Genomic DNA, 19,553 nt, shown 5'->3' on the forward strand with positions numbered 1-19,553 from the left:
TTCCTTTGGTAATATGCTTTGATGCCTTATAGCTGTAACCTGCTGTTCTTTTTAATTGCTTATTGTTATTAATTATATAGTAGTAACATTGTTGGCTTGAGACAGTTGGCTGCAAAAATACATCTATCATTATTGCCATTGGAGCTGCACTAAATTACCCAAGCTCTGTCTGGAAATGAATGCTTTGCATTTTTTCAGTGAAATTTAAATGAGCGTTAAATCAAGACCTTTTTTTGCCTCTTCCCCTCCAACTAGGTTTAATGCCCTTGTCCTGCTTCTCCTCTCCACCTCCTCTCCTCCATCAACTTTCCTTTGCAGTCTACCCCTTTCCTTTCTTATTATTGCTTCTTTATCTCTTCTCCTTCCTCAACCAGCCCCCTCTAACAATTCTTTCCTTTCTTGCTTCTTCCTCGTCTTTGCCTGTCAATCATACATCTCTTCTCAGCCAACTTTTCTCTGTTTTCTCTGCTTTGTTGTTTTTCCTCTTTTTCTCTTATTATTTCATGTTCATAACTTTTTCATCCTGCTACCTGAAAGTTCACCGGAGAGTGAACTCTTCAATTGCTAGAATAGTGGAAAATGGCATCTTTGCTTCAGTGGGGAATTAGGTTTGGTGAGGAGTCATAATATTCCCGTACAAGGGGCATGTAGAATTAGAAAAACAAAAACACAAATACAAACATGTTACTGCATATAACAAACAGAAGAAAAATAAGTAATTGCCTCTCATTATTCTCTTATCCACAAACCAAAGGACTGTTAGTACAGAAATCCCAACAGCTGTTTGTTCAGCTCCATGTGAAGTCTTAGTACCAGCAGAGATAGTGGGAAGGAGAGTGGAGTAGGTTTCAAATGAAGTCTGGTCCTTTTTTGATATGTGAGCCCAAAGCTGCTTGCTTGCATTACAGCAGGATCAAACAGAGATAGGGAAAGGTTAGTGCAAATTAAAAATGAGCTTTTTCTCTCATGCTTTCCTAAATAAAACAGCAAATTAAGTCAGACGAGCAATAAAAATAATACTTTATATTAGATGAAGCTTTATCATTTCCATACATTTCTGTATGAGGAGATCTGCCCTAACTGGCAAAGCAGTTTGCTGGGGTGAAAAGAATCTAATTAAATGCCCAGTTATCAGCATAGACCTGAGGGCCTTAACAGCGTGAACTGCTTCTTCCTCACTGTTTTTTCTGGGGGCTGAAGAAGGGGCTGGTGGGGGAGAAGATGGAGGTTGAGAGAAAAGAAAGCAGGACATTGATACACCCCTAAATGAGTTTAAGAAGCGGATAAATACCCCAGCAACTGCCACTCGTATTGAAGTGTTCCTTAACAATGTAAGAAGATGCCAAATAATCTGTGACTCATATAACGACATTCAGATTTGGAGAAAAAATTATCAGTAGTAGCTGATACGTTAAAGAAATACAAGGAAGCGTTGATATTCCTTCATACTAACAAGTCAAAATATCCAATAATACAGGAAAGCCCTATTATTTTTTTTTTTATTATTATTATTTTTTTTTTGCCTTGCCTCCCCTCTCCCTTTTAGGACTAAGCAGGCAATCCTTTGTAGGTAGGACAAACAGCATTTAAACAGCATTTCAGCATTTAGAGACTTTATCTTCCAGATATGGATTCATGAAGAAAAAAAAAAAAAAAAAAAAAAAAAAAGGCAGTCCTGACCCTTTCTGTATAGGCAGAACAAGAGAAAAATAGAAATACCTCATGAGAGTTCTGAAGTTGTGTACAAAACATAATTTCTACTGCTGGTCCACCATGGTGTAGAATTAATATTGACGCTTAGGTTGTCTCCATGCAGGAGATGCTTTCCTGGTAGCCCTAACATTGAACAGGTTGTGTTTAGTTTATGCAATATGAAATATCCTCTTCTATTAAACAACTTGTGTTTTCTTTGTGCAATAGTCTCAGAAGTCTCAGATGGGTGGGTCTGTAGTAGGTATTGAACAGCTAATAACAGAGAAAGCTGGCTTTCCAACCAGAAAGCAAGAATAAGAAAAAGAATCTGTACCCTACACAGTGAAGAAAAATATTTAAATGGAATTAGCAATGCTGAAAAAGCCAAAAGCTTTTACTTATATTTTACTGTTAATTTTTCTGAATATGAATGTGACATTTTTATTTGTTTTTCCCCCTACAGTTTGATTAAAGTGTTAATAACTCCTTTACCCAGGCAATCTCTGAGCCATTCAAATTGTAATTTTACTTTACTAGAGAAGATTTGGTCCCAAAAAATCTTCTTGTTGGGAAAAAATAGGCACTTCCCTCTTGGAAAAGAACAAAGAACAACTCAGAATCACAGAATCACAGAATTATCTAGGTTGGAAGAGACCTCAAGATCATCGAGTCCAACCAATGACCTAACACTAACAAGTCCTCCACTCACTCAGGTTTAATTCTGACACTGTTTGTGTAATGATGGGCAGATGAAGCAGGGCCTGATTCTTCATCCAGAAGAGATTTTCCATGCTCTGAATGGGGTGGTGAAACAGACATTCGTTAGCTCTGGGGTTTAGTTTCTTTATCTGTAATATACAGATAATAATCTCTATCTCAGTGTGCAGCCTAAGGATCGAGGGCTTGACCTTGTGCGTTTCGGCAGAATTTAGTCCCACAAAAAGTCTAGACGAGAGCCTAGTGCAACAAGAGGCTGGTTCCCCAGGGCTGGTTATGCCAGCATTTGAAGGATCGGTCTCCAAGTTTTTAATCATTGCTTACTGAGTGCCTTTTGAAAAGGTAAACGTTGAGCTGGATCATCTGTCTACAAATATCTCGTACAACTCAGCTTATTCCTGCCAGTTTAAATTCCTTTTTATATCCCATGGTAAAATTGTTTCCAAAATAAGCTCTATCACATGGGATTTTATTGCAATGATATAGTGTAACCTTGTAATATGTATAGCTACGTGATGCAACATGGACTTTTTTTTTTTTACTTTTTTTTTTTTTTTTTTTGTACAAATTCTAATGCTTTTTCCTGGTGCAGTTACAGACAAGGAGTAGCAAATTATGCATGTCTCATCAGTCGGTGATAGCCCTGTTGCTGAATTCTTGAACTCTCTCCTGGTAGTCAGTTGCCCAGAAAATCCTGTTCTTTGATGGAGAGGGCATTTGTTGCATTTAAATCATTCTCACCTGAGCTGAAAACATGACAGTTATTAAGAAATAGACCCTGCCAGTCGCCGTCCGTATATTTTAATCCAGCCTCACCATAGCTAGATAATCTGTGGTTTTAATGGAACATACAAGGCACATGTGGTAAGAAGTGTTCACTTACAAGCAGCCAAAGTGAGTGCAACCAAGCAAAAAAGTGAACAGTTGGTGAAGTGAAATGCATCCCTTGCTTCAGACAAAAATACAGTGGAATGAAAGATGCAGTAGACTGGCTTTCCCTTAAGCAGATCTAATTTCAAAATCTGGCCCTGGAGAGATGAACTTTTGCTTTAATTGAGGAGGTGGATCCCAGCTCTTTGTCACTCCATCAATCAGCACCCTTTGCTGTAGCTGTAGCAGTAGCAATGCTCTACAGCAGGCTGTCATATTTATTCCCTACGTGTAGACTAAGGTTTCCTACCTGCTGCTGTTGGGATCCTGCATGGCCCAGCCTCACTGTCCTCTTCCTTCTAATTCTGGCACAGCTTTAGTAGCCAGTATGCCTAGGTAGAGACAGAGTCATGGCCTTGTCTCGACTTTCCCTTGGGGAGGCTAACATTGTTGGTGTTAACTCTAGGATTTAGGGTTGTTCCTAGCATCTTGTCCACCTCCTGCCTCAGGTATGGGCAACGCCTTGCCCAAAAATAATTTCTACGTGAAATAAAGCAGGGAGGGAGGCATTGCTCAGGTTGCAGCCTAATGTATCGAGTTTCCCTGTTGCACAGTCTCTAGCTAAAGTCGTGTTTTCAGTTGGAAGTGGTATTAGGAGTAAAGGCAGAGCATTGGACTGGCCTGCCCATGCCAGCAGTAGTGTGGCAAGTGAAGCGAGGTTGAGGAAGGCATTTCCTTCCCCCCAGCCTGCCAGACACCTGCCCTGAGCACTGCAGAAGAAATACAGTTGTACTTCTGTCTTTCCATCCAACCCTCCGTCCTGTCCCAACAGGATACAACTGTTAGTTAGGACCTTAAAACCCCCATTTTTCCCTGACGGGTTGCTCTCACGGCTGTAAATTCCAGCTGTTGTCTTCTTCCTGCTGCAGATTCCAGCTGTGTGCTTTGCCTTTAGTACATCTACTTCTTTATCACTATATTCCTATGCTTTTCATGTCAGCTTCCAAAATTAACACCACGGTGGATAGTGTTTTTCATGGGGGGGCGGGAGGGGAGGGTTGTGATCATGTTTGAGAAATTGAAAATGACAGAAGCACTATTACAATCAGGGAGAAATTATGAACGCGGTGCTAGAGACTTGAGGCGCTGTTTCGTTGCAGCTCCAAGCCTTTGAAGAAGTGTTGCGCTTTCCTTAGCAGGTGAAGAGACTTGTCACTCACTCAGTCGCCGTGCTGAGACCCGAGACTGAGTTTCTGCCAGGAACGAGGTTGTCTCTGGTGACACGGAGATGCTGATGCGTGTGCGTGTGGCCAGCAGAATTACAGAGACACAAACAAACTCAGCGCTGTAAAGCATGAAGCGGGAATGGCTGTATGCTCTGCAAATTGCAGCGTTGTACGGTGTGTTTTGTCCTTCCCCGGTTTTCAGCGTGAGATGTTGTAGCCAAGGGGTTAGCTGTCATCCATGGTGTTCCTTCATTACTCCTCAGATCTCTGGCTTATAAATGTGCGCTGCAAAATTAACTCGGGGAAGAGTGAAAGCAGTGTGAAGGAGGAGAAATTGGTTTAGGGGCATGGTTTGCTTGGTAAAAAAAATATAAAGAAAACACATGGAATGTGAGAGCTATGCATGCTACAGACCTGAACAAATACAGGGACTGCAGGCCATTTCATTCCTGTATTGGATGTGGAGGGCAGAGTTTACCCTACTTCTTAGCAGATGCTTTGAAGCATGGACCCAGCCTCGAGATGATTTACCAGGAGGACATCATCATGCTTGGACCTTTGCCTATAGATTTATTCAGAGTAAAAGGCAGAAGGACCCTTCTGGACAATCTCGAGGGTGAATAAGAGAAAGAGTTACTTATAAACTGTTACAAATTGGTACTCAGTAATGGCTGTAGTGTTGATCAGACAATATAAGAGGGCCCCCAGTGGTTACTGACTTAACAGCTGCATGTAAGTCAGCCAGTGAACATTTGCTTGTAGCTGCTCTAGTTTTGTTTTTATTGAAGAGCAAGAAGCATAAACATGGGACACGCAGTCTAGAGGCTGCTTAAAGGGTTTCACTTGTTAGAAGTGTGTATTGAAATGTCAGGGTCTTCCATGAAATGAAGGAGTTGTGCCTTTTGTTGGTAGCAAAAATGGGGCCAGGTCATCCGAAGCAGTACCTGAAGTAGGGGAACAGGGGGGGCTCACCTGACATACAAAGAACACAATAACTACACACCTGGGGTACCCTCTGCAAAGACAGAGGGTCCCCAATTGTGAATGTATGCTCAGCACGAACACTGATTTTGTTTGCTTTTATAGCTGGTTATCAAGTTAGTGGCTGAGGTAATGGGCTGCACCTCAATTAAAATCTACCTACCCCCATTGAAATGTTTAATATTTGTGTAAATATTAAACATTTATATGAATATAGAATGCATTTATTTAGAATTGATTCATGTTTACATTTTCCCATTATCTGAGTAAAGATTACAAATGGAAAGTAATTTACTTACGCAGAAATTCTGCCTGCATCAAGCTAATTGAGCTACCAGCAGTGAGTAAACCATCCTCATCCATGTTGCTAGGTCTTCACCAAGTCCAAACTCATACCCTAACCATGTAAGGGCAACAGTAAGCAGCAGCTCTGTGCTGTGGTACTTTGTTGTTGTCTTCCTTATGGAGCTGTTGGATCCATAACGTGAAGGACGTGCTGACTTGTTTTACGATGTACCACATCAGGGAATGTAGCACGTAGTTTTTTTGTTAGATTTGGAAAAGTGCAAGCTTTATGTTAAAGGTTCATTTCTTTTTCATCATTCAGCTAACTCATTTGTACTGTAATGTACTTTCCTATTCCTCCATCTGATAGCTGGCGCTTTTATACCTATTTTGCAAACCATATTTTTAGTCTAATCCATACAGCGGTTGTCCAGAATTCCGTAGCGTTGCTTATTTCTTACCTATAACTCTTAATAAAAAATAGGGCTGTGCCAACCTATTATATCCTTAATAGAATATTCTAATGGTTATTAAATCAATTGACTCTGAATCTCACTTTAATAAATGAGTCAGACAGTATTTTCCAATTACTGTCAGCCGCCACCTTTCCAAAGAGCAGATTATTTTGATTGAATTTTTTAAAGCTGTTCAGCACTTTTCTTTCCTTTTTTTTTTTTTTTTTCTTTCCCCCCCTCCCCGTGTAACAGCAAAGAGCAGTAGCTCTGTACTGCAGGGAAGGAGAGCCTCTTGGGCTGTGTCTGACTCTCCTTTCCCTTTCAGATTTCTCCCAAATGGAAATTGAAAATGTGACATTTCACCGGCCCTTAATTTATTAATGGTATCATATTTTGCACTTCCATAGCACCCCATCAAATTGTTTGCTAAACATGAAGAGCAAGACAAGGGCCAGAGTGTAAACAGAGCCTTTTGCTTCCTCTTTCTACATCTGGCACCTTTGTAGGAGCTGCCACACCCTGGCTCTATCATGCCAGTAGGAGATAAAATGCAGGCAGTGCTTTTAAATTCTCTGTGGAGAGCAGAGCAGGGACAAAGCCTTATTCCCTGTCCTTCTGCAGTGCTGTGTGACCCAAACAAGCAGCCAGTTGTGTGCCTGCACATGGATCTTAAACCTTTTTGTAGGCAGATTGCAGTGATTCTGGAAGTCTTCCATGTACAGTAGCTAGTCCTGTGCTCTTCTCCAGCTCCTCTGTCCCACTTGTATTAAAAGTCTTAAGGGATATGAATTAGGTCAGCCAATTAAAGAAGAAATTAAAAATTAACACCTCTTTTTTAGGGATGGGCACTCTGAGAAACACAGGCTGTGTTGTCGTGCCGAAGGTGGTAAGAGTAAGTCAGTGTCAGAGGCTGGTATGGACCCCAGCCCTCCTGGTTCCTGTGCCAATACTGTAACCGTATCTGTCCCCCTTGAATTTAACTTATGCTGGTACCAGATTCTAGAATTCAAGGGCTGCAACCTTGCCCTTCATCCCCAGAATGTAGCGCACAGCAAGTGATGTGCAAAAATGGGTGCAAAAGAGGGGAAGGGTTTAAAACTCCCTAAGCAGTGAAACTTTGGAAAAAAAATATTCTATTAGTTGTACAAATGTAGTCACATTTTAAATGAGGTCTTTAGAACTGGGAGACTAAAAACATTTTATTTTTAAGAGAAAGCTTGGATTCTGCACAAATTGATGTCTCTTGCCTGGGGAAGTTTCCTATCTGCCCCAGGCGAGTGGGTGAGGGGATTTTTCAAACCCTGTTCATAAGCCAGATTTGCAACATGCAATAATCAAAGTGGTTTTGATGTTTGTGACCAGGAGATCACCTCAGCTCTGAGTGGTACAGGAAATACAATAGGGTCACATTTAATGGGGTTCAGTTCTTCCTGAACAAGTACAAATTGCCTAAAATTAGTTTTGCTTCAGCATCAGGAGTGCATGCCTTTCTTTCGTTTTCCTCATTAGGTAAGGTAAAAGAAAGAAAAAAAAAAAAAAGAAAAAAAAAAAAACATTTCTGTCTTCTGTAGCTCCATATCAAAACGTTTCTTTTTAGGAAGTCTTTCTCCCCTGGAATGTTTGAAGAAGTCCCTGTTCAGTGTTCCCATACTCTAGAATGATTAGCGTGGTTCATTTACACTTTGCCAACAGTAACTCTGTGATTTGAGAATTGGCATCGATTATCTTCACCTTGACATGTGGAAGATCCTGAGATGAAGCTCCCTTTGTCCTAATTGCTTTGACTGTGTGTATCAGCACAAGCAGTTTGATGAAGAAACTTCACCCTATTGGTTTCTGGCCCGCAATTATCCTTTTGTGGGGCCTTTCACTGTCCTCAGAACTCTCTGTTTTATAATGGCCATGGCAAGGATCTGAGTATAGCAGACATGATCTGATCACATGTGGCACTCCGTATGTTCCTTGCAATTGACTTGCAAGTTTAGGGAGAAGGGGCATTTGTGTTTGGTTTGTTGGGTCTTCCTCCTCTTTTCAGTATGCTCTGCTCTTCAGCTTCGCTCACAGATGTGGGTTGCCTGTTTGGAGCGTGTGGTGTACTGCTTGCTTCACAGAATATGACCGTCTCTCTTAGACGTACAGACTGGTGCATGTCAGATCTTTTCCCTCATACATCCCTTCACAGCGCTTGTGCAGGCCATGCTCACCTTCTCTCAGCAGCAACAAAAGCAGAGCACTCTGCAAGTGGTGCTGGAAAACACAAAATCCCAGGCAGTTCTTGAGACTCCACTAAAACATGCTCCCTGCTAAGGAAATAGTTAGCATATATTTGATAGATGTTTGCTAATGTATCTCTGGAGGGTTATAAAAGGTGTCACCTACCTGATGCATCCATCCCCCTGTAGATCTGCCCCTGGGAGTCTTCTGTGCAGAATATTTTCAGCCCACACAGCCTGCCTGTGTGACTAGCTGGGTGAAACACATACTAGCAGCCTCTCACCCTCTACCCCATACCCAGTGAGGCTGTGGTGGCAAAACAGCCGACTGACCTGAGCCTTCATCCTGTGCATGATGTTGGTAACAAAACCAGGGGCACAGCATTGCCAGGACCTTCTTCAACTGACTTCCAAAGCAGCCATGCCATTTCCTTTCACTCCACCCCGATTTGGAGCAATTCTTCTTTGACTGTTTTTCCTCTAAGTTAGGAGGGATCGTTTCTAGATGACTCATGACCCCACTCATCTGGGCTCGTCAGGCTTCCTTTAATTTTGGGATACCATACAAAGCACCGCTTCCCCACACACCCAACAGCATTTGCCAGCTGCTAGCATTAGCCCTTATGGCTCCTAATCACTACAAAGGGTGGACAGCACAAGGTGTAGGTGTTTGGGGTGGGCAGGGTGCTGTCCTATACGGCTCTTTTCATCTGAGAACTGGTGCAGAAAGGCGCCGGTCACCCGGCTCTCCGTCCCCGTTTGATTGTTGGTAATCAAATACAGTATTTACCTGCGAGATCAATGCCACTGGTGTAGCACACTGGTGACATACAGAAGGACCTTTTCTAAGCCGCGCTGTGGGAATTGAGGCCTCTGCAGCAGGGCTGGAAGCCACTTCTTACCTAGCAACTGTTTCTAAGTAGGACACAGCCGCGGCCGCCCTCGTGGTGGAGCGGATGAGTCCCGCAGCACCCTCAGGAAGGGAACCGGCCGCGAGGCGCTGGGCCTTCGCAGGACAATGGGAGGAAATGCAGGAACAAGCAGCAGGGGATGGGAAGGGTTTGAAAGCCACATGACATTGACGGGGAAGCTGCGTCAGGAAGCACACAGGGACTTTTCGGAGCTGGTGTGAGGGGAAAAATGCAAATAAAGGAGAAAAAAATAAAGCTGGGGCTGTCAGAAAGGGAGCTGGGAAATCCCGTGGTTTGAAAAAGGTTTCATGTGTGCCCACAGGACTGGTATTGTGGAGCAGGAGTGACACGAGGGTGTAAAATACCCTCCCCTGCCACACTGCTTATGAGAAATGCCATCAGCCGGAGGTAAATGCACTTGCATTTGCATTTCCTACCCTTGGCAGGTGGGGTGGCCTTTGAGTAACATTCAATTCCTCATGCACTGTTTTGGAAATGTTCTGGTTTGTATGGGGTGCTTCTGCTAAGACACAGGGCTTCTGGTCCTGTTCTTCATTTCTTCCTGAAGTCTAACACTCTGCATTCCTATCTGGTGGCAATTGTATCTGGAAAAATCTGTGCTTTTAATGTCCAGTTAAACTTCCTAAATGCTGAAACCTTGCAGATAAACGAACACTTTAGCAGCCGTGGATGCTGAGGAGTACCCAGTTTCCTGAGCTTAGCAAAACAAAAAGCCTGTTCATAGATCATGCTGGACATTGGCAAAGGCTATAGTGAATTTAATTTCTCCTTTCGTTTCTCCCTCAGATGAAGGACTGAACCACGAATGCAAGCTCTGCAATCAGACGTTCGACTCTCCTGCCAAACTTCAGTGCCACCTGATAGAGCACAGTTTTGAAGGCATGGGGGGCACCTTCAAGTGTCCGGTGTGCTTTACAGGTAGGCAATTGCTTCTTGTCCGAATCATGCCCTTAGCTCGTCTGCACAGAACTCCCACTTATAATTGTGCCATGTGTTGTCTTTAGGTCAGTTTTAGGAGCAGACATTACGTTTATGCTCATTAGTAATATTGATTCGAAACCGTTCAAAAAGCTGAGCTTCTTGGTAGGTCAAGCATCCATCTGAAGAATGACATTTCAAGCTCTTCAGCTGGAGTTTTGAGTTTTTTATAATTATAGAAATGAGTCCATTACCTTCCATGGTATCACGTTCATCACCTTCATGTTCTACGCTTGCCAAGATTAAAACTGCCCATAAATTCGTGCTTTAAAGCTACAGCTGTTTCATCTAAAACAATACAATTCAGAGCAGAATTTGGCCTCAAGGGCTGCTAGACGTAGCCTGTGCAGCAGCGTTCTCTGAACGAGCAAGAAAGCCCACTTCTGTATGTGTTTGTTGGCTTGTGGTGAGAAGAAACATCCTTGTAATGTGCTTTAGAAAGCAAACCATGCTGTCTTGCCACAAGTCAAGTTCTGCTCTCCCCTGACACAGGTCCAAGTGTGGAATAATCCTCCCCAAGCAGTGGCGTTGCTCGGTAGTAAAACCCAAGTGAGAAAATAACTTGACCCGGTAGGGCTAAGCACTGCATTGTTTGGGCTGTAATGAGGAGCAGAAAAATGCTGTTGGAAATGAAAACACATTAAAAGGATGCCTACAGAGTTGTTGTGCATTTTTTTTAAGGACTTCATAATAAAACATTTCATAAAAAGATAACCTAAAACATAAGCCTTAATATGTAGCTTACATGCACAATTTTGCTTTACAAGATGAAAATCAAAGATAATCACAAACATGACAAAACACACTTTGGGTATTCTCACATCAATGGCATGCTAATTCTGGAAGCAATTCAAGGTTTCTGTTCTCCATTAATGGAAGTGAAGGATTTTCATTGATAGGCAAATAGACCCTTTAATACCTTCCTTTTGCTTCTCTTTGTTTGGCAGCTACCCTCCCAGTAAAACCTAAGTATGTGTTACAGAGGAAAATGGAAGTTGAATTTTTCGTCCCTCAGATTGAGTGGTTGTTGATGACTAATTACCTCACTATCTTCAGGTTTCTCACATTTCTGCAGTTCATAAATTTAAAAAAAAAATACACAGTTCATCTCCACTGCAAGGTTTATCGTAGTAAATCTGAGTGTGCATAGAGCTGCCACGAACAGTTTGTCTGTTAGGCGTCCGTGTTCAGTAATTCAGTTAGGCATTTTTTTTCTTTTATATCTATTACTCGTTCTACTAATTTTTTCCACCTTGTCTTTGTGTACATGTTATGAAGTGATCTTTTTGTAGCGTAATGCCATGGGTCTTAGATTTTCAAGGTGGGGGGAGCTGTAAACGCAATGTAAAAACTTGCAACTGTCAGGAGTACCCACTGACAATTCTCCATGAGAGCCAGATCCCTGATAAAAGTAATCCTTTAATGTTTGAGCCAGTAGCCTTGTAAAATGTGTTAAAGAGTATGGAGATAAGTCGATTTCAATCTGTGTGAAACACTTTCTCCTTTTTGCTGATGGGGTAAATAGACACCAAGCATTAATCATAAACAATGGTGCTTTATTAGCAATATGCCATTAAATTATTTCAGCGTGTCTTGTTAGAATATTAACAAGAAGTAAAAATACCCAATATAAGTTTTATATGGAAAATGGAATCTGAGCCCTTTTTTTTCTGGGTAATGAGAAATGTGATTAAAATGTATGACTCAGAAGAACAATATTCTGATATTTCTTGTTGCCTTGCAATTAGAATAATTTTAATGATTAGGAGTGGAGTCAAAGTCAAATGCCAGCATCTTTAATAAATCCTTTCTCTGCCTATACAGATTAATATTGTAGATGCAAACTTTTTTAGGTCACAGTGCACAAGGCATCCATCAGAAGTCAGTGCTGCCAACCCAAACACTGCCTCTGGCATATACAATTTAATTATTAATAGTATGTCTCCTAGGTAAACTGTTACACAGTCTTAGGGCCTTGTTTTGTAGTCATTAAAATTGAACATGTTTATATTATTGAAACCCTTGCATTCAGTGTGTAGGCAGAGTTGATCTTAAAGTATCCAAAGAGAATTTACCTGCAGTTCTGTTTCACATTTATAGACATTGCCCCAGTGTAGCTGTGGGATATAATTTTTAGCATTAACACATTTAAATACAGAGCTGTTTGTTAGCTTTAACTTTAGGCAAACACAGTAAACAGGACTTTGGCACCTATGCTTTTCAAACCTGCTGGTTGCTAGGAAATAAGTTTTGTATGTGTTCAATCAAAGCGCAGTAAGCATGAAGAAATAATTCTGAAGAGAAAATGCCATTTTAAAATCTTTAAATTTAAACTTCTCTGTCTGTCCTATTAGGGTGTCCTTTTGCTTCCTTTTATAGATATGTTTAAACCAGACATCTATTTCAATTCATTTAAAATGAAGAAAGATCACACTTCGCAGTTAAATAGTGCTTGTTGGTGCCCATTATAGCAACAGCATAATGTGAAATCTGAGTATGCCTGCTTAATTTTACCTCTTGGAATTGCTGAGTGTTAATGGGAAATTGTTTATAAGAAATGGTTTACTTGCAATCCAAAATAATGAAAAGCTCATTGTTTGTCTATTATTTCAGTGTTTGTCCAAGCAAACAAGTTGCAGCAGCACATTTTCTCAGCCCATGGACAAGAGGACAAGATCTATGACTGCACACAGTGTCCACAGAAGTTCTTCTTCCAAACAGAGCTGCAGGTACACACTTGTTACCTTGGGGGTTATAATAGCATTGTGGTAGCTGAGTTCAAAGCTTTGCTTGTCATGACCTCCTCTGATACTTGCTTGTCATTGGGATTGGGATGAAGGAAGGACAAGGAAATTGTAGGTGACTCGGCCCATGTGGCTTCAGGAAGCAGCTGGCAGAAAACCACCTTGTACAGACCTGAACTTTTGCGAGCCACCTTTGGATTCTTGCTTTGTACATTATTGCAGCTCAAGATAGTCTTAAGGAGAGAGGAATTGGCATCCGATTTTTTGTTAGTTATAGATAAAGCGTTTACTCAAGCAGTGAAATGGGGAATAGTATATTCTGCTGTATCAAAATATGAAAAGCTAAGCACTGATGTAGCAGTGTAAGGATGGGGGAAAAGAATAGACAGAATTTACCTGCTGGCCAAACCCATTTCCCACAAATTCTTACTTGGTGGAAAAAAAAAAAAAAAAAAAAAAAAAAAAAGGAAAAACAGAGTCAAACAAATGGTATGCTGTCTTTGTGTGTGCTGTTTGTGGCACCTGTGGTATGTTTATGATACTGTTTATTAATGAGAACAAAAGGACAGAGAGAAAGAAATAAATGTTGAAAAAGGTCTGATGACAAGTTTGGCTGAAGGAATTATTTACTATATATTAACATCATGCATAGCTTGTCTTGAAATGAGAGGGGGTGGTATGTATTCCTGAAGTGGTGTTTTATGTTGAGACAGCAGCAAAAGATTGCTTCTAAGTTATTTTAGTTTACATTGAGATATTAAATTCAGTTGACAGAGGAAAAAATGTCAGTGTCTCTGATGATCTGTAGGGGTGGAGCAAGGAAAAGTGTACTATTTGTGCACTAAGGCCTTTTCTCTTCAGCCCGCCACATTATTTTTATTTGGAATTAAAAGATTTTTCAGCACTCAAGATTTTCCTTTTTTTTTTTTTTTTTTTTTTTTTTGTAGCATATGCTCCCATCTCTAAGTCTTTTAACTGAGTGGAGTGTGCACAACTAATTCAGCTTTGCACTAGAGCTGGATTTAATCTCATCAGCAGAGGCAAAAGGCTAGTTTGGCATGTGCACCCATGCACTCATTTTGTATTTCACTTCCTGAAAGTTTTACATTCTGAAAACCTGATACTAATGTTTGGTGTGATGATATGGGATACTTTTTTTTTTGGAGAAAAAAGAAATAAGAGAATTTAAACCATATATTGATTCATTGTGTAAGAGTTTGATGTTCATGTAGATTGCACTAATAATCCATTTCTGCATGGAAGCAATAAGGAAGAAAGCCTTTTTGATGGTCTTTCTTACCTTCTGTCTTGATGGACCCATAGGTCATCCGGAGGACCATACCTGTGATACTTTCAAGTGCCTGTGCTGAATTTCTCTCCTATTTCTCATAGATCCAAATCTGTTTTATTTTCTGTCTGCATTAGGTATTACATGCAAACTCTGAACCAAACTGGAAGGAGAACAAGGAAAAGAAAAGATAAAGTTAAATGTTTAGGGGGAAAAAAACAGTCTTACATAGTGGTAGACAGGAAGAGGCAGGACTGAGTTTTGAAGTCAGAAAATGGTCTGAGTTGTGTAGATAGTTATTGTACTTGTGGGAAAAATAAAGCAGAAACTGAGTGGAATGAGGAAAGGTCAGAAACTAATTTTGTTGTATTTGCTTCAGCCACAGCATGGTTTTTGTGGAATCATTTTCTTTGCTTTTTTCAGTCAAGATATTCTCTGTGTGTTGTTTTTGTTGTTTTCTGTTTGTTTGTTTTTGTTTTTGTTTTGTTTTGTTTTTCAAAGTGCTTCCAATAAGTTGAAACTGCTTTTTTAGGAAGAAAATATTCAAATATTTTGGCTTACTGATTTTCACAAATTCTTTTTTTCATCATTAATCAAAATACAGAAGTGGGTAGATGTGGAGATTGACAATGTCTGAAAATAGATAGGAAAGATTGTTAGAGAAATCAGACCAAAAGGAGAAAAAAAAAAAAAAAGAAAAAAAGTACAGGTATGCAAAAGAAAATTGTGAGAAGAAACAGGAACAATAGGATAGAAATGAGTTTTAACAGCAGAATTCAGACTGGGTTTAAAAAAGGCAGAATAGATAACTGGATTCTGTAGATGCAAAATGCGGAGATCCAGGTGACATGTAACACCACCTCCTTGCTGATCTGTCTCTCTAAAATACGATCTCGGTTCAAAATACATGGGGTCCCCAGCAGCTGCCTTCCGCATTTTTATTATAATAAAAGCACATGATTTTCCACTGAAAATTCATCCCTGCCCAAGACTCAGGGCAAGATTTTGCTGTCTCCATCTAAGCTTAGTTCATTAAAACTTCAACGTAACTGAAGCACCTGGTTTTCTAGTGAAGGGCACAAAAGGATGTCCCCACAGAGAGACAAATTATGCTCTACATTGGCTAGGTGACAATCAGTGTGTTGGTTGTTCCGTGCTGCAGAAGGCTCTTAACAGAACACATCTCCATACCCTTAGAGACAGCCTCTCTCTGGCTTATCTATGCTGGCAAAAAGGGAAAGGTATTCATTTTCTTATTCATTTAATTCATTATGTTTATTATTTTAATTAACTTGTGTAGCCCCACCCCAGTTGAGAATTCATTATGTTTAAAAAAAAAAAGCCATTCCATCGCGCCATTCACATACGCTGGGATCACTGGCTTTCTGCTCTTACCTCCAGTTATCTACCCAGGATGGTAAAAGGGCAGCAAAGCACTTAGGCAGAGCAGTAGGTACTGACCTTTGGAGTCTGCTTTTACTGAAAATACATTGATCTCAAGATCTCATTTAAAACCTCTTCTAGGAAGCATCGCTTTGTTCAGGCTATCTACCAGCTGAAGCAGTGGAATCTTTGGCAACTAGCCTCCGGGTTATGTTTCTCTATCCTTTCACATTACCGTGGCTTGTGTTGGGGCTTGCAGCATAACAGTCTATTTATTTCCTCTAACAGGAGCAGTTTCTTGCTTTTAATTTAAACATGCATCTAAAGTGCATCTCCCATACATGAGAGATGCTAATCATCTCAGATTAGAAGCCATGGACAGCGCTCCATGGCTGTAGGGCAGAATAAGAACAAGAGCAAGATTGAGCAGAGAAGAACACAATAACATAGAAGCCCTTTCCATGTGTATAGCACAGCTGATAATTAAAAGGAATTAATTCAGGGGTACAGAAAATAAATGCACTATAATGGTGCTTAACTTGGTGTTTGGCCCAGTGTGATTCTTTGCTTTCATTGCTTTTGATTTTCTGACTCCTGTTCCAGGAAAACCAGACTACAGGAACATGAGAATATATATACGACATTCTTCTCACCTTGGGGAAGTTACTGTCTCCTCACTCCCTACCAAGCTTCCCTTGGTGGCCAATATAGGACTAGAAATCTGATGTCCTGAGCTGATACTTCCACATTATCTACTACTCTGGTCTCTCTCTGTTTGCAAATTTAATTGATAAAATATGTGCCTTTCTTAGAGAAAACGTGCAAGACTTAGTTTTAATCTTCTCCATAGCTTACTCTTCTCCCACCTTTACCACTTCCTTTAAATAGCTTTGTGCTCCATAGCTATTGAGCTAGTTTTAAATTTTTGAAGATGATACTACCACTGCAGAAAGGAAGCAAATAGAAACCTTATATAATGGAACTGGATATTTTAAGGGTGTTCTGAGTTTTGAGTTTGCACACTTACGTGTTCCACAGTGAGTGTTCAAATGACTATGTGGTGTATTTACACTTTCGAAATCGAGCTGATAAAGTTTGTCCCTAAAAATGTTTATTCTTTAGAATAGAACACTTTTAATAAGACGTGCTTAGTATAATAAGCAGTTTTCATAAACAGAATCATAGAATTAGGCTTGTAACAATCTTTAAAGTGAGAAATATATCTGATATGAGTATCAGATAAGGAAGCCACAAGATAGGTGTTCTTATACAGTGCATAGATGTCTCCCAGAAGTTGAAATTCTCTACAGATGGAGCATGACCATACAGCTTTCTGTACAGATTTAACTAAAACACTCTTCTCCATTCATCATCCACTATACTGAATTTTTAAGTTGTAAGGATGTAAAGAAACCTCTTGCTAATTTAATTTAATGTTGAATTTTCAATAAATCATGAAAAAGTCAATTTTGCCTATTAAAACTTCCCTTTCTTATCATCATGCTATTTCCAGTGCCTTTTTTTTTTTTTTTGCATTAGACTTCAGACTTAGACTTAGATGTTTGAATGAATGTTAGTGCTTCCTTTGTGCCTGATGAGAAGTAGACATTCCTTTCCTACTTCCAGTCCTAGTGTTCCTTCCATAGCCAACACAACACACCTTGGTGTTTGTGAGAAGGCATATTTGTGAGAAGGCATTGTGGGGTATTACCCAGAATGAATGGTTTAATTTTAGATTTATTTTATGTTGATGGGTCAGAGAGGTAACAATGCCTAGTAGAAATTTTGAATAATTGTACAGGAACAGTGTTTTATCAGTGGTGATAGTTCATTCTGAATATGATACTAGCCAAGATTACATGGCCTCTCAAGACCATTTTGCCCACTACAAAAATTGCTTCTCTTTTTCGTGAAATAGAGCATTTACTTAACATTTTATAGCTAATAATTAGTTGCTCATGGGGTAGTTAAGTATCCCCACTTTACAGACATAAAACTAGGGCAAGAAATAATTGGATCAGCAGTTACTTCCCATCCTGTTGGAAAGGGACCTGGCTTCAGTGATTCACGCCCTTGCTGCTTCCCGTCTGGACTCCATCAGCAGAGAATACCTGGGCATGAAGCCATCAGACTGGAGGACATTCCAGCTAATACTGAGATCTGCAGCACTGATCCTCAGTAGCAAAAAGAGACCAGGAGCACATTCGGCATGCTCTCTTGCTGTCTGCACTGCCCTCCTACGTGTTTGCCCGGTTGTGCTCTAAGACTCATTCTGGGTCCAGCACGTCTCCAAGATCACCTGAATAGTTCTTCCCTTTTGGTAACAGTGTCTTAGTTGACAGCCCTGCTTAGTGAGTATTTTTATCAAAGAGCTGAAGCTTACAGTGCATGGGAGCCACAGCTTTCCTGCAGGCTGACCCAGGTATGCAGAAGTGACTTCCACTGCAGTAAAGTATTGCCCTGAACATCCTCAGCTTACGTTTTTAAGAGTATTGGCACCTAGAGGTGCTAAAGGCTCCCTTCTCTCGTATAACACGTACCTGAGCACAGATTTCTAAACCTTTCCCAAAACCCCAGCCCACAACAGAGCTGCTCCAAACTGAAATACACGGTTCCTTCCCCAGGGAAAGAATGAAAGAAAGAATGAAACACTCACAGCAGATGTTATCCACGTTGTTTAAAACAGCAGGAGAACATTCGCAACTCCTGGTGCAAGCAGCTGACAGTGGAGCATACATGAAGCAGAGCAAGGCAGGAGCAGCACAGAAGAGTCTCCAGAAGTTTTATGTAACTTTATGTGTGTCCCTTTCTGGATGTCCAGTTTGAAACACTTTCATGCTCCAGGGTTTAGCTATGTTGAAAGTAATCTTCTAGTCTTTACTTCTTTTCTTTAAGGGTTACATTTTCCAAAGACTTCTGCATTATAAAATGCTCCCAAAGATCTCAGTGTTGTGCAAACTTTTTAAAAATACCCTTACCCTGAGTTAGAGGATAGCTAAGCAAACTCTAGGCTACTGAAAAAAAAATAAAAGTCTTGACCAAAACCACTACTGGAAACAGTAAGAGAGCTGGGATTCAATTCCTGTATTTTCTTGTATGGGGACAGCTAGAGAACACTGCTAATTGACTTGGACTGGAGTTGCCTCCTTGTGCCTCCTTCTGGGGACCAGCTGGGAAGGAGGTTGGTGTGGGAGTAGCATCAGCCATAGCATCAGCAGTGGCACCACAACCTCCAGGTAGGAGTTGTTTTGCCAGTGCCCCCAAGAGAGTTGAGGCTGTGTGTTGTGTAGATCCCAATGGTAAGCCTTGCATGACAACAGGGGAGAGCATGAATAATTTATACTCTTTATACAAAAACAGGGACACAACTTTAAAACCTGCAGGTGAAGTTACATTTTCAAGGATGTTTGCTTCACAGAGAAAAGGCCTCAAAACATTTTTAAGTGAAATTAGAGATTAGCTCTGGCATTTCTAGGTCCCCAAACTCTTAGGCTGAGGAGTGGAACAGAGATGCTGGCTTTCTAGGCCCCAAAGGCCACAAGCCAGCAGGGAATAACTTTGTCAGCTCTTCTTAAAAAGAAGTCTACCTGAAATCCAATTAACAATCAAAGCTTTAGGCCAACATTTTTAAACTCAATGGCCTATTTCTGAGAGGGTGCTGAGCACCTCCAGCTGTAGTTAAGGTCAGTGCAAGAAGCTGGTGCTGAGTACATCAGGAAATCAGGTCATAAATGCCTGACGTTAGCAACCTTAGTAAAAGCATGGGTGATGAGCAGCCACAGCCTCTTT

At 40.7% G+C, this 19,553-nt stretch overlaps 1 protein-coding gene across 9 annotated transcripts in view; it reads left to right on the forward strand.

Moving 5' to 3' along the window:
- Window positions 1–19,553, forward strand: part of ZNF521 (zinc finger protein 521) — a 233,394-nt gene that overhangs the window by 191,857 nt on the left and 21,984 nt on the right. For all 9 annotated transcript variants that reach the window (XM_082754442.1, XM_082754443.1, XM_082754444.1 and 6 more), the window contains 2 exons: window positions 10,158–10,289; window positions 12,963–13,078. In XM_082754442.1, the coding sequence (XP_082610568.1) occupies window positions 10,158–10,289; window positions 12,963–13,078 (248 nt within the window). The remainder of the gene's footprint in view (window positions 1–10,157; window positions 10,290–12,962; window positions 13,079–19,553) is intronic.

Source organism: Aythya marila (genome assembly GCF_965140915.1).
Source record: "Aythya marila genome assembly, chromosome: 2".
Lineage (NCBI taxonomy): Eukaryota > Metazoa > Chordata > Aves > Anseriformes > Anatidae > Aythya > Aythya marila.